Source organism: Pipra filicauda, unplaced genomic scaffold (genome assembly GCF_003945595.2).
Source record: "Pipra filicauda isolate LSUMZ 115617 unplaced genomic scaffold, ASM394559v2 scaffold22_size4397567_pilon, whole genome shotgun sequence".
NCBI classification, from domain to species: domain Eukaryota; kingdom Metazoa; phylum Chordata; class Aves; order Passeriformes; family Pipridae; genus Pipra; species Pipra filicauda.
The window spans coordinates 3781004-3796497 of NW_024104343.1; the positions used below are offsets into that span (position 1 = coordinate 3781004).

The following is a 15494-nucleotide window of genomic DNA, read 5'->3' on the forward strand; positions in this document are numbered from 1 at the left end:
TAAATACTTGAGTAATTAATGGAACTTTTTTCTTTGTGCAACAGTTCCTGACATCATCTAATTTTTTCAAAACAGTGTAATTTAATCGTCTGGGAAACTCTACTTGCACTGCCATGTATGGCCTTACACAGGAGGCCAACAGTACTGGTTTGTAAGAAGAAAGCTAGAAGCGGCAATAGGATTTCTCCCTTTCCCCTGACAAGCTGTAGAAACAAGTTCAAAGTCCATAACTAAGATAAATATACAAGGCTCAGCTGTGCTCACCATGGCATTAATTTCGCATCACTATAATTCCACACTCAAACGGAGCTCCTCCTGGCTTACATCATCTAAATCCATCACTGGGCCTACAGTGAACCTATACTTTTGTTTACTTAAAACAAGCATGAGCTTAATTAACAATCAACATTTATCTGAAATTATGTTAAAATAACAATATAAGTCCAAAAGTCACATAGACAACTACAGCCCCAGCACTGAGTTCCTTACAGACATAATTTATTATCCTGTGAATTCCTAACTTCAAAATACATTCAAATTCCAATTTATAAGATGATTACATTAACCTAAGTGAAAGGCAACCTTTATGACTCCTAAAGCATTTTGCCTTTCTGCATAACAAAATAATTTTTACCTTTTCCTTGTCTCCAAACTTTTCTCAGAAGGTAGGTACATATGATACATTACTACTGCACTTTTTTTCTTTCTAAATAGAAAAGTCAATTCTTATAACTGAACAGCAAATAGCTCAGAATAAGGAAGGGTTTCTAGTGGAAAAAGAATCACTGAGTGACAGAAATAAAGCCAAACACCCTAATCTGTCATCCAGTTAATTTCACTTGCTAAGAGGCAAGGAACTTTTTCCAGCATATAATTAATTAATATCCAGGGGGTATTTCTTCATTAGCAAATCCATGCTTTAAGTGCCTTCTATCCTAACTCAAAACATTTATAAAGTCTTCGATATTGATTAATATTTACTGTCTGATTCAAACACGTCCATCTGTTCAAATGCACATCCACATCTTAACCAAAGCCTGTAGACAGTTTCATAACCAAAACAATGTCAAGAAGCAAACTGATATTGGAATATACGATAAAAGTTAAAATGGATAGAAGTAAAATGGATTAAAAATGGAATAGTTCAAACATTGTTATTCTAGTCAGACACGGCATACACAGGCAAAATAGAATGAAGCATACATAGAAATTCCCTAGGTACATTTGCACCACCACTCAAAAACAGAGGACTTCAACAATGTTTTTAACACTGTGTCCCATGATATCCTCATAGGCAAGCTCAGGAAGTGCAGGCTGGACAAGTGCATACTGCAGCGGACTGAGAACTGGCTGAATGGCAGGTCTCAGAGGGTTGTGATCAGTGGTACGGAGTTTAGTTTGAGGCTTGTAACTAGTCTTGTCCCACAAGGGTTGATACGAGGTCCAGTATTCTTTAACTTATCCATCAATGACTTGGATGAAGGGGTAGAGGCCTCCTCAGCAACTCTGCTGGCAACACAAAGCTGGGAGGAGTGGCCAATACCCCAGAGTGCTGTGCAACCCTTCAGAAAGATGTCCACAGGCTGGAGGGATGAGCAGAGAAGAACCATTTGAAGTTCAACAAAGGCAAAGGCAGGTCTACAGCAACTCCACCTATCGCCACCTATTTACCCTTAAATTGGCTTAAGCAGGAACAGATTTCATCCCAAGATTGCAATTCTCATTTGCTTTGCTTACATTTAAAAATTCTTACCAGTGCAACTATATTAGGAAATAAGATCTCTGCCAGGTCTTAAAATAAGCAAATCCTTGGACTTATCCTGAAACATTTTTTCCCAACAAATCTTTTTAAGAAAAGGTGCTCAGCTCCATCTGGTGGATTGAGATTATTCCTCTCTGAGGCTGAGGACTGCACAATACAAATAGATTTATTTTCCATGTGTTAAACATCATGTATGCATGCAAAAGGCACAAGCCCAAACTGCTGCTATGTAGACACCAACCAAAGCACTATAAAGTTATCCCTCCTACCCAAAGGTCCATTAACACATCTTGTTACTGCCCTTAGCAGCAGCAGCAGCCATCCTCAGCAGACCTGTCTTCAACTCAGAAGTAATTTATTGTATTTTGCCATGTTCGCTATGATAATTATAAACAGAGAGGCCAAAAGAGCACTGAAGCTAGGCTGTCTAACAAGACTCAATTAACTATTTCAAACAGTTATGCAAAAATCACCGGAGGAAAAAAAAAAAAAGCCTGAGTAGTAAATATTAACATGCTCTTTCAATCTGACCCTGTAATACTATAAAAATTCTCCCACTAATTACACTGCTATATTATGACAAATTTTAGAAATAGGTATTTTGCAACTGATGAGAAGCAAATTCTCTTAAGAAAGGAATATATTCATTTAAAGAAAATATCTTACAATGAGTTTAGAGGTTCCTAAATGTATGTTCATTATTGTTTCTTCCTTTAGCATGCATTCTTTCAGCTTATCAAATACTTCTAATGAATAGCCAGAATGGTTATTAGAGATACATAAAATTTCTTAAAATATATTTTAAAATAAGCATTGACAATTATAAAATTCTAAATCAGAGTTTCTAGAAAAAAACCCAAACCAACCAAACAAACCAAAGCAAAACAAAACAAAAACAAAACAACAATAATAAATAATAATAAAAAAAAAAATTTTCATCACCTGTCTGGTGTGACTAGTGTCACTAATATATGGCTTACCTGTCTCAATGAAGCAATAAGAACTATATCTATAAAGCCTTTAAGAAATCCCAACCAAACAAAAAACCCAGAGCAAACAAACAAAAAAAAAAGCTAACACCTTTGTACTCTATTTATTTTACAGGCCTGAATCTGGTATTATTTTTACAAGTGTATTTTCTTTTATCTTAAGGAAGTATAGCTAAATTTACACTGGAGTAATTCAAAACTGAGCAAGGAATGCATGCCTATAGACACAGTTCTCTGTGTACTTTGGTGTGATTTTGTTCATCTAAGGACAAAGTGCTTTAATAGCACGGTAGTTCACTGAAAAAATAAAGCCTTCTGAAACACTTTGGCTGTCAGTCACCTATTGGTTGTTCATTACACTTTATTCTCCCTGAACCAGTCATCAGACAAGATGCTGACTTTTCTAACACTCTCTCCTCTTGAACAAAATAAATTGACACATCTACTTAGTACACAGAGGGCAAATCCACAGAGGAGAAAGACACCTTTTCCTCTTGCTATGCTGTACAGAATTTTTAATCCAAATCCATCTGAGATATATCTGTTTTCCCAAAATAGGGTAGGGGGTTTTTGCTCATTTGTTTGAGATTTATTTAATTAAAATAAAAATGAAAGCTGCATAGTTTGCAACTTTGCAGAAGTCCTTTGCTGCCCTCATGTGTTCCACAGGAAAAGTAACCCCTGAAATCTACATACAAAATAAAACAGCTTCTCCAATCAAGACAACTTCTCCTTTTATTAACGGAGCATAGTCCATGGAAATAATAACTGAAAAATAACTGAAAGCTTATCTCGTTGCTCTATTAAAGCTAAGTTGACTGGTTTGAAATTTAATGACTATATATTAAACATAAGAAAATGTATTCATTGTGAGATAATCATAATTCCCAAGCAATAGATTTCAAGGCCAGCAGGTCAATTTAGTAAAAGTTGATCATGATAGCCTGGTGGAAAAGTGAAAACTTTAATGAAAAGCATGTTTTGAAATAAAACATAATTTCAGTATCTTTCTGCTGCTTACACTAACTGCTAAAGTAACTTCTTTCCTATTCCATTATACTATACCATAGAGAATAAAATCATGCCACTGTTGCATTAAGGCTGCTGTTACTTTCACAATCAATACATCCAAAGCTATGGTGACCATATCAAGCTTTCTTTTGACACTCCTGCCAGCCACTATCCGACACTTCTCCCAAGGGTCTCAGCACTCAGAGTTACAGTTTGATGGATTTGGTTTCAGAATTTGGCTGCTGAAGTCCAGACCATCCTTAGAAAGGTTTCACAATTCAGTTCTTATGCTACTGTTTTCATCCTATCTCGTCCCTATGCTGATCCCAGACTTCATTATGTCAATATGAGTTTGTAATAAATTGTAATAACATCTCCTATGCCAATCCTGGGTTTACAGTGATAAACCATAACAGAATAATCAATAAAATCTGCTATGTTAACAAGCTCTCTCATACTCTGGCTATAAGACACAAATAGGCCTCCCTATACCAAAATGGGCAGCAGTTCAGACAATTCCCCAACAGCCATCCCATGGGAAGGGGGAAGGCAAAGGCAGAGCTGGATCACGATTTCTGCAGGTTTGTTCAACCCTGGGCACAAGCTATTTGGTGGAATCAAATCATAAACTTTTATTTAGTCAAGAGGTTCCTGAGCTGCCATGACTCTTTTATCATTAATCTACTGGCCACCATACGAGTGGTGCTAGACATTAAATTCTCTCTTCACTACAGAAATAAGTAGAATTCCAGGTACAAAGCAGAATAATGATTTTTTTTCTTTTCCTCATAAAGAAAAGGTACCTGCATGATAAGTGTTCTGCAAACAAACACAAGTTCTCCTTTATCAATGGAGTAGACTGAAAGACATTGTCCTCATCTCATAACTAAAGTGCTGGGTTTTATTCTCCCTTCCCCTAACAGAAAACAACTCTGATACTGTAATCTTACTGCAGAAAAGTAAGTGGTTTTGGGGTTTGGTTTTTTGGGGTTTTTTTGGTAAAATTCCTGTTTACTTGCTCATTTTAAAGAAAAATAGCAAATGCAGCACAGTTATTTACATACTTCTTCAGTCACCATTGGGGGAGATACCAGACATCAGTCAAGTACTCAAATTGCTGAAGTACCCCCTCAAACAGGAGTTACTATCCCATAAAGGAATTAGAAACTAAAGATACACAGATCTCTTGTGTTTCATACAGTATAACTTCTCTTTCATAGCAAGATTATTGAATGCTACATGCTGAAAAAAATGAAAGAACATGTATTGACACAATTCTACACCTCACCCTTTACAAACTCCAACAAAAGTTTGCTGTTACACAAGATAGGGCAGCAGCAAAAATTTCACCCTGAGAAAAGCCTTGTGTTTCCAAGCACAGCACTGCCAGGTTGGCTACTGGCATCACAGAAGAAGGCACCTGTGCATTCATGTTTCATTTACAAGCTGATGCAGGGTGGAAAAGCAACAGAGGGAGATGAAACATAGAGCAGATTTAAACATACAAATATCCTACTGATACTGTGTAAAAGTACCTGGTGATGGAAAATAAGAGACGACTATGTTAACTCATACTGGCCTAATGAAGTCTTTAAACACCAAACACTGACCTGCTTGCTCAAGTATCAGCACAACTAGTCTCCAAGGAAAGCAATGAGCCACCATAAGCAGACACAGGTTTTTCTCCATGTTTTCTTTTAGCATAACCTGATTCATATCTGGAAACCAGATGCTGGGGGCACTGGCTGTGCAGCTCTTCTCTCCCCACCCGTACCCTCCCTTGCTGAAGCCTGTAAATTGTATTCCTGCCGTCCCAAAGAGGCAGTAGACACGCCTTCCCCTTCTTACTGGCAGCCCAGTTTGCAGGTACCAACTAACTTTCGGTGAAGGATTTGCATGAACTTTTAACCAGTAGCTGACCGAACGCTCAGCACCCCCCGTCTGCAGCCCTGCGAGCCTCGCGCGCGTCTCCCCCGCGGAAAAAAAACAAGGCTGAAAACACGAGCTTTGGAAGCTGCCGCTCAGTCCGAGTCGAGCACGGGGTACCCGGTACTACACCCGCCGTGTCGGGCGGGCGCTACTCCATGCCCCGCCTCGTCCCGCCCCGCCGGGCGGGGCAGCCCCGGCGGGGGGCGGCCCCCGCGCTGGCCTGGGAGCGGGGCGCAGCCTCCGGGCACCGGCTGGGAAGAAGGGAGGGTTCACCCCTTTTTCCCCCACGGAAACCGACGGGCCTCAGACCCCGCGGGGTGGCGGTGCGGCCGCCGAGTCGCACCCCGCCATGACATGGCGGTCCGTGGGGCTGCTGGCGCTCTTCTGCTGCCAGCTGCGGGTGGGCAGTGCCGCCCTCCCGGCGCCTGCAGCCACCCGGCCCGGGGAGGAGGGCGGCGGCGGCGGCGGTCGGGGCCGCCCTCCGTGGGACAGAGGCGGCCGGGAGCAAGAGGCGGTGGCGGCGGCCCTCCGGGTAGGTGTCCCAGCCCGCTCTTCCACTCGCCATCCGCGCTGCGGGACCGCTGCCGCCGGGCTCCGCCGGAGGAGGAGGGGCGGCGAGTGCCGCTCCGCTCCGGGAGGCGGAGGAAGGCGGACCGGCAGGTTCCTCAGTCCGCGCTGCCGGAACCCCCCACCCCCCGCAGGCCTTCGGTGCTTCCCCCAGATCCGCGTCTCCCCAGATCGCTGGCATTGGGGCCGCTGCCGTTCTCGCCGTCCCCATGTCGGACGGCAGGTGCGAGCCGGGCCACGCGTGCCCGGATGCCAACGAGCGTCACCCCTCCGGCTGCACGGAGCGTGCTGCCAGAGCTGTTTCCCAGGGATATGGGGCGACCGGGAGAAGGGGGAAAAGGCAGGCAGGCCCTGCCTGCTCTGGTGCTCCCCTTTTGCCCATCGTTCCAGGCGGGTGCCGGTCTTACGGGGCAGGGGTTGGTCACCAGGCTGAGGTACCAGCCCGATCTGGCTCCCGCCTCGGGTGGTGGCTGCCAGTGTGGTGGGATCGAAGGTGATGCTGCCCGGGATGCACTAGCAGACCACTATTGCCATTGAGGGAGTGTGATGGAGTCGTCATGGAAAACGCAGAAGGTGGCATGAAATTTTATGTATTTCATGGCGAACTTTGTCAGCAGAAGTTGAAGAGGGTCAGATTGTCCTGTTTTCATAGTTCAAAACCCTGTTTTTCAGAGATCCAGGATTCCCAATAATATAAAGTTTAGGAAGTTTAATGTCTTTAGACTGTTATGCTCTTCTTTTGCTTTATAAAGACATGAAGCATGGTGGGGTTAATTCTTATCTGAAGGCATTTTTACATCTCTGACCCACAAGGTTTGTTGTGCTGTGATGGAAAGACATCAGATGAGTTTAACCCAACTTGTTCTCAGCTTGCCTGTTTTGTCTGCTTCATATCAATTCTTTGCACTTAACAAGTACTTTTTTTGATCTTTCTTGGAGTTGATATTGGTCTAATGGCTTTTATGTTGGTTTGCTAGGAATACACAGCGAATCTGAGCTATACAGCTGTCTTGTTATCTAAGTTTGTGTTTACTGTTGCTAACCTTTTCTTTTTCTGCTCTTATGGTTTTGTCACTACTGCTAACTTAAAAATACCCACAATTATTTTTTTTTTCCTTCAGGAAAGCACTAAAAGAATTAGATTACTGAATTCATCATCAAAAGATAATACGACTGCTTTCTATGGAATAAATCAGTTTTCTCACCTGTTTCCTGAAGAGTTCAAAGGTACGTTTTCTGGTTGCTGCTAATGCCTTTTCTGATATTTTTGTTATTCTTTCCCAGAATCTTCTGTCTTTCACATTTACAGATTCTCCCCATGCTGATAGTCAGCTAATTTACAATGCCTGGTACCCAAATCAGTACTTCTGAAGGATGCAACAATCCTCTTCATGTTCTCCAGTACTGCAATGTTGAATTGCTCACAGCCCGAATATGTTTTAGTATACAGGCAGTTCCGTCTTTCCTTCTTTCTTCTCACTGTGCCCTAAAGCCTTCTTCAGTTGCATCAGTTTTAAAAGTGGAAGATACACAAGGTTCTTGAGTAAGTTCCTATTGCCTATCCCAAGACAAAACTGGCTACAGCCCAAACAGTGCTTGGAGGTCCATGGTTGTACAATCACAACTATGACTTTCCAGAGCAATATAACGTGCTTTATTTTTTTTCCTAGAAAATTTATCTGATGTCTAACCTAATCTTCCCTTCTTGCTGTTCAAGTCTATTACTACATTTTCTATTTATCAGAGGATTTAACTCCTTTTTAAATTTTAAATAATTCAGCAACTTTTTTAGTGAAAAACCAACAGTTAGCGGGTGTTTCAGAATCTTTACCTTATTCTGCTCTTACTCTCCCCTTGTACCTGACTAAAATAAAATAGTATTTTTTAAGTCAGTAAAATGTGAAAATTTTCAAACAAAACTTGTTTTATGGAGTGGTTATTGTTCAACTTTAGAAAATATACACATTTCCTACCCACATTCTCTATATAGAATATTCCTTTTCTTTCTGGAACTATAGGGATATTTACATTCATTGTGGAGTATAATGATTATATTAAAATACATGAATTTTCTCTGGATTTGAAAATGAGATCTAAACTCACGTTTGTACCTACAGATCAAGGTTACCTCTGTGACTTCTAGTAAAATAGTGGTTTGTGGATTTTTTTTTTTTTGTTAGTAGATTTATAGATGTTTGTATTCTGTGTTTAGCTATTTACTTAAGAAGCATACCTCACAACCTTCCCAGATACGCAAAAGTGCCAAAGGGAAAGGAAATACCTTTGCCAAAGAAGTTTGACTGGAGGGACAAGAAAGTCATTGCAGAAGTGAGAAATCAGCAAACAGTAAGTCCTCGTGTTTTCCTTTCCTGGTTCTCAAGCACTGCTCAGACACAGTTTCAGGGGATAGACTGTAGAGCACAGTGAAGGTTTTGGAAAGGACCAGCACTGCCTCAAGACTCCTTGGAGAGCTGGCACAAGTATGACCAGTTAAACATATACAAAGTCACACAGCATTTTATGTGAGGTGGGATTAGATTTAAAAGGATGAGGTGTAAAAATGGTGCTTTTAGGAACTGTGTATTTATAAACTGTGCATAATACATTTTTTGATTTAGTTAACCAAATCTGCAAGTATTTTGCATCATGTGTGCCTTGTATTTTTCTGGAGGGACCAAGGTAAGTTAATACCTGATCTCATCCCCCTCAGTTTACCTGGATGAGTATAGATCCTTTCCTATTGTTTGTTCCCATGATCAAATGCCCTTGGCTAGTCAACACCCATATCTTTACCACTGAACACCTCAGGGGATGCATTCATGATAGGAAGGTGACCAGACCCCACACAACTACAGTTTATCCCAAGATAAAATGGTAAGAAACAAGCTGTTAAATCCCCAGTGTCTTTCCCTTCTGTGCTTCACATTGTGTAACCTGGACCCTGTGAGGAATAAATTCTGCTTCCTATTTAAAGGCCTCAGTTTTAAGAGCCTAGAACTGCAGTATAGATTCTGTGATTGTCTAAGAGTTTTTCTATTATGTTTAATTTGAGTTTACCATTTCTTAAACTGTAATCTAATACAGTTCTATAAAATTCTACAAAAACTTACTAATGTGGTTAAAAAATAATTTCATCCTGAGTCCCAATCTTTCTTTAAGAAAATAGATATCTCACAGTAAAAAGCATCCTCAGACCTATCTTAAAGGACAAAAATCATCAGGAGGGATTCCTTAATGTAAGACAACCACAATGTCGGAATCCTTAAAATAAGACATCCATAATGCATTTCTGGCTTTCAGAGAGCAGTATAGGAGAAAAAAACAGTTCAGTATTTTAAATGGATGATTAAATTTCTTTATTATTGCCTTAAAATCAAAGTTCAAGGATGGTGTAGTAAATGAAGAGCATTAGACGACTCTTTTGACTCTTTTTTGCTTTTCATATCAGGCTTCAAAGACAAAAGTGACTTTTTCTTTCTCCTGTTTCCCTTTCTATCAGTGTGGAGGCTGCTGGGCTTTCAGCGTTGTGGGTGGTATAGAGTCCGCCTATGCAATTAAAAGAAACAACCTGGAAGAGCTCAGTGTGCAGCAAGTTATTGACTGCTCATACAATAATTACGGCTGCAATGGGGGATCCACTGTTAGTGCTCTGAGCTGGCTGAACCAGGTTTGGAACTTTTTATAAATCTCAAACCCTTCATTAGCTTTCATATTACCATTCTTATTTACTGGGAAAAAGTGGTGGGGAAGATGAAGTGTGGAGCTCATCTGATGTGTGTGTACCTTTATATGTGCATATACGTATGTGTGGGTGTGTATATGTATGCATATTTATTTAGTGTGGAACTAAGAGAGAATTTGTTTAAGCAGAATTAAAATTTGGTTGGAACTTTATGGTCCGTATATGTTCTTGTGAATGTAACAAATCAGCCCTCAGGGGCTGAAAATAATGTTCCTGAATTCAGCTGGAATTGCAGACATACAGAACCAGTGTAGATGGAGCCATTTATCCATATGTCATTTTGTGGATTTGAGGCACCAGCATCTAGGAAGGATGTGGACATTTTCTGCTTTCAAATTTCTATGGTTTCTGTTGCAAACACTGCAAAATTATGTATAAGTGTGGAGAACCTTACAATAAAATGGATTGTGTTTACCTTTTTTTCACTTGCAACCCAAAACATTGAAAATGGAGACACAGTTTCTACTTCAGTTGTAACTAACACATTTCATTCATGAAAAACGAAAATAACATATGTAAACAGAAACATTTTAATATCTTTGAAATAAAAAGTACTCTCTCAGATTGAATTATAAGAATATGAAAAGAATTCCTTCATTTTTTGAAGTTTAAAAAAACCCTGGTTTTTCCTTTTTAAGAAACTGTAATTCCTGAAGATTCATATAACCATGGCTAATAACAGTCTAGATAACTTGTCTAAGTTTGTATTTGATTCCTCTGAAGCAAAATTCTGTCTTGCTTGGCAACAGAGGGACCACAAATGAATTAGGTTGGAGAAGTCACTGTCATAAATATACTGTACTGCAGAAGACAAGGAAAGCATAAAAGGCTGATACAATAGCTTTGTTTCTGGACTTTAAACCATTATATAAATGTAATATGTTAGTATGAGGATTTGATGCTAGTAACAGAATCAGACTTTTCAGTATTTTATATAGCTTCTTGGGATATTTGTGCTTCTTGAACTGTCCCAAGGAGAGAATAATTTTGTTTGTGGAAATCATTTGAAGAGAATGAATAGTCATTCATCGAATGAGTATCTCTCTATCTTGAAATTGATGAGGTTGCTTATGAGGCTAGTTTAAACCTGAGATGCCTTTTAAATTTTATTCATTATTTAAAGACTTCTGGATCCCTTCTGAAGCTTTCTCAGTGAAAAAGAAAACTAGAGATACTAAATACCTATTTCACAATATGACACATTTCTAATCTCACCCAGAACACACTGAATTTTGAGTGGGTTATGTGGCCATTTTCAATATGTTTTGAGCTGCATAGTGATAAAATCAAATGCGTTAAGTTCTTACTCATTTATCTTCTTGCAGACAAGAGTGAAACTTGTGAGAGATTCAGAATACACTTTTAAAGCTCAAACAGGACTGTGCCATTATTTTGATCGCTCAGATTTCGGAGTTTCAATAACAGGATTTGCTGCGTATGACTTCAGGTAGCTATTATTGACTCTTTTTATTTGCTATACTTTTCCTTCTGTGTTCAGCAATTGTGGAGTAAGCTAGAGTGAATAGTGCATTGACCAGGCAAAGGTTATGAGATTGATTGCACCAGCTCTGTAGCTGTGTGCTGGAGAAGGATTAATGTGTTAACATTTTTGAGAGTTAAGGCTTGCCACTGCAAATCCACTCAACACTGCCATCACTAAGCCTACTCAAATGAGAAAGCTTAAGTCTGTGGCTTGAAATTAGCTCTTTTAAATTGGCTGTGTGTAAACTGGAGTGTTGAGGCAGTTACAGTTTCTAATGTATGTTTACTGAACATAATACTGCTTTATTATTAGAAACAGTAAATCCTACCTGTAGTAATTGGAATTTGTTGAAAAAATTGGGAAATATTCAGTTATTTCAGTATTCCTCCATTTACATACCCACCCACATCTTCTCCAGCCCATGACTTTAGAAACAGTATTGTCAACTGAATTGTGTGAAGACTTTAGCTTTTTAGGTTTCTGTGTGAAAAAAACTGTGTTTCTAATTTTTATCAGTACAGTATAACTGCATACTGAAATTAAAGACAAGAACTGTGATTTTGACTAGGAATTGTGTTACTGCTGTATTTGTAGTGCTCACCATTGCCCACTGACTTGACCCAGAAACCTGCTTCTTTTTAATAGCATTATATCTTTGGATCTGCACCTTTCCTATCGTTTCTGTGCCCTATATTTTTATTACTGTGTTGTGGTATATGAAATAGATAATTACTAATGTATTTTACATGGCATGTAGAACTCAGAGGGAAGAGTTTCATTATTTGATTTTTAATTCATACTTAACAAGGAGATTACCATCTCTCAAATCACTTTAGTGTGCTAACTAAAGTAACTTGGCATTATCCCTCATTCCTTTCACAGCGGTCAAGAAGAAGAAATGATGAGGATGCTTGTTAACTGGGGCCCTTTGGCAGTAACAGTAGATGCAGTTAGCTGGCAGGATTATCTTGGTGGAATCATACAGTATCACTGCTCCAGTGGAAGAGCAAATCATGCTGTTCTTGTGACTGGTTTTGACAGAACAGGTGCGTTTCCATGAACTGAACTTCATCCCAGTAGGCTTTACATGTTTTTCTCTTACTTGCAACTCTGCCTTCTGTGGGACAAGTGATTAAAATCTAGAATGAGTTGTTCTGTTGAAAGCTGTTTGGTCTGATGTCACATCAGTTCTGGAAATGCAGCCTGATCCCAGTGACTTTGTCACTGCTACTTTAGTTCTGTGGGACTTTGTCCTTGTAAAGTCAAGAACATGGTTATATGTGTCTTTACACTAGAAGAGCCCATATCCAGTCTTTCGATACTGGAATATTAGTTCTGTTCTCTGTTTGAATAACTGGTTTCACTGGCCTGTATCATCAAACCATTGCAAATTATGACATAATAAAATGCTAATTTGCTCTGTAGAGTGTTAGGGGTCTTTTAAGCTTCCCAAATCTCATATTGTCTCTAGTTCATGAAATGTCTCTTCCAGGTAGTATCCCATACTGGATTGTACAGAACTCTTGGGGGCCTACGTGGGGAATAGATGGCTATGTTCGTGTTAAGATAGGCGGCAATGTCTGTGGTAAGTTTGGCAAAAAATAATTAAGTGGTAAAGGCCACACGCTGGGATGTATCTCTCCATGTAGGTAAGGCTATAATAATATAATAGTAATATAATATATATTATGTATATATATTATGTAATAATATAATGTAATAGTAAAGATAGACTGGGATCCTCAGAGAGGCAATACAAATCACTGCTATGCTTTAACAGAGGTTAAATGAGTCCAGATGGGAAAATAAATAAAGCGTTGCTAGTTCAACCAAGCCAGGTATTTAAATGATTGAAAAGCACTATATAGAGGTAAAAATATATAAAGCATAACGAACAGTTAGATTACTATTGTACCTTACCACGTAGAGGTAATGGCATTGTAAAGTATACAGTCATGTGTCATGGTTCTAGGTTAGTGCCATTGCTGTACTCCCTGTAGTAAAACAGCTGCTGTCCTTGTCTGGTGGATGCAATTATCTCTGGGCTCAGTTTAGCAAACAAATACAAAAACTGAATCTACCTATGCTTGGGAAATGTGTCCTGCTTGTGGTTTTTGTTGTAGGACAGAGGTATATCCTTTACATGCCAGTTCCATCTCCTGCCCTGGTGTTAGCTTATCTTAATCTTCTGCAAATAAAAACAGATAATATTCAGTTTGCCTGCACTCAGTAAAGATCAGAACAATATATTCAGCTTTTTCATGTTGCTGAATCTTTTGTTCTTACTGGTTTTGTGTAAAGAAACAATTTTGAAAGGGAAATTTAGAAATAGTGGTAAAGCAAGTCAATTGTAGAGGTGACAGGGAGAATAGATGTATTATTTTCAAAATCTGTTCTCTCAAAAAGCAGAATCTTTCACATTTTTTGCAGTGTACCGCACAAGAACAATCTGGCAAAGGACAGTAGTTGCTCATTTCCCCCACAGATGTTGTCTTCTGATTTAGAACCTCTGACACCACTTTTAAGGGTAGAAGAGCCATTACCATTTGATACCTTCACTGTCTATAGTCAAACTTTGCTTCTAGTGTAGGAATGATTACAAATGGAGTTCGTGATCTCCAGTTTCTTAGTGAGCTTTCAAAGTTGCATAGCTTCACGTTGTCTATATATTGCCAATGCAGGATATCAAGGTTTAGATTGCTTTTCAGCACACAGAGTGCACCAATGCTGAGTCCTCAAAAAGGATCTAAAATTTTGAACATGAGAGTAGGTTTCAACTACACACAGTGTCAGGCAAGCAAGAAATAAAAGGGCTACAGATGATTCCATGTACCCCCTCCCCCCCAGCAATTCACCTGCTGTTGTGGCATGGCAGAGAGATGGCATTATATGAATAGGAATTCTGGGAAGTCTCCACTTCTAGTATTTATTAAAAAAAATTGTAATTCCTTTGCAGGTATCGCAGATACAGTTTCATCAGTTTTTGTTTGACACTTCTCTGGGCCAAAGACCACAAATATCGTTTGGACACACACTGTATATGAAGATGTATTTCAAAACAACATTTTTTAAAATAAGAAATTGCTATAAGGGCAATTCCTGCTTCTAGGCAGTACAGGAATAGATGGCTGCAGTTTTTAAAAACATTTTTATGTCGGATTTGTGTTGCGTGTCAAATTTCTCATGGAATAAGAAGACTCAGAATCAACTGCAGGTTACAAAGATGGACTGAAACCTCAAATGTGAACTCTATCCAGAGTTGAATACTATTCCATAGAAAAATCTTAAAAGGAAAGCAGTGGTGGCAAATGAGAAGGAATTTGGATCAAAAAATCAATAGTATAACAGTGTATTTTGAATTATTTGAATATAAAAAGAACCATGAGTAACAATTTAGAAAGTCAGCAATTACAGAATACATCAAATCGAGTGAGTGTTGGATTTCCTGCGTTAATTGAATTCATAGGTGAGACTTCCTGGGAATCAAAAAGGGGTTCCAGCTTTGCTGACATGTGAAACTGCAGCTGCAGGCAAATGTAACTAGAACTCACAACCAAACGTGTAATTCTAAAATGCTCTGAGTCTTCCATCTGCAATGCTTTACCTGTGTCTTTTAAGAAGCCCTACTTTGAAAAGTATTGAAGCAATTTTGTAATTTTGGCACTCAATTACTGTACCATGTTAATAGTTTTTTATAAACTTTTTATGAAAAATGCAATGAGTGTTTATATTTGTCTGTTGTAAGTATTACTGTTTTAGTCCTTCTAATTGTTAATATTTTAAATTAAAGGAAGACCAAGTGGATTAGCCATGTTTCACTAATTCAGGTTCTGCTACTTACTGATTTTACTTGGCTGAGAACTTCAGATTAACAAAATGAAAAGTCTTCTGTACTCTCAGAGTGTTGTGTAGTATGGCCTTCTCTGAGTGGTTTACAAACAACAAACAGCACACTTCCATAACTGGAAAAGAATTGCTATGGTACAGAGAACACACCAGAAATTTAGGCCT

At 39.1% G+C, this 15494-nt stretch overlaps 1 protein-coding gene across 1 annotated transcript; it reads left to right on the plus strand.

Annotated features, from left to right (window-relative positions):
- The first annotated feature begins 5909 nt into the window (after positions 1-5909).
- Positions 5910-15382, plus strand: CTSO (cathepsin O). Its single transcript, XM_027739566.2, has 8 exons — positions 5910-6223; positions 7380-7485; positions 8471-8604; positions 9758-9925; positions 11326-11447; positions 12366-12529; positions 12976-13068; positions 14440-15382. The coding sequence occupies exons 1-8, from the start codon at positions 6041-6043 to the stop codon at positions 14472-14474; spliced, it is 1005 nt and encodes a 334-aa protein (XP_027595367.1). The 5' UTR covers positions 5910-6040; the 3' UTR covers positions 14475-15382.
- The last annotated feature ends 112 nt before the right edge of the window (positions 15383-15494 follow it).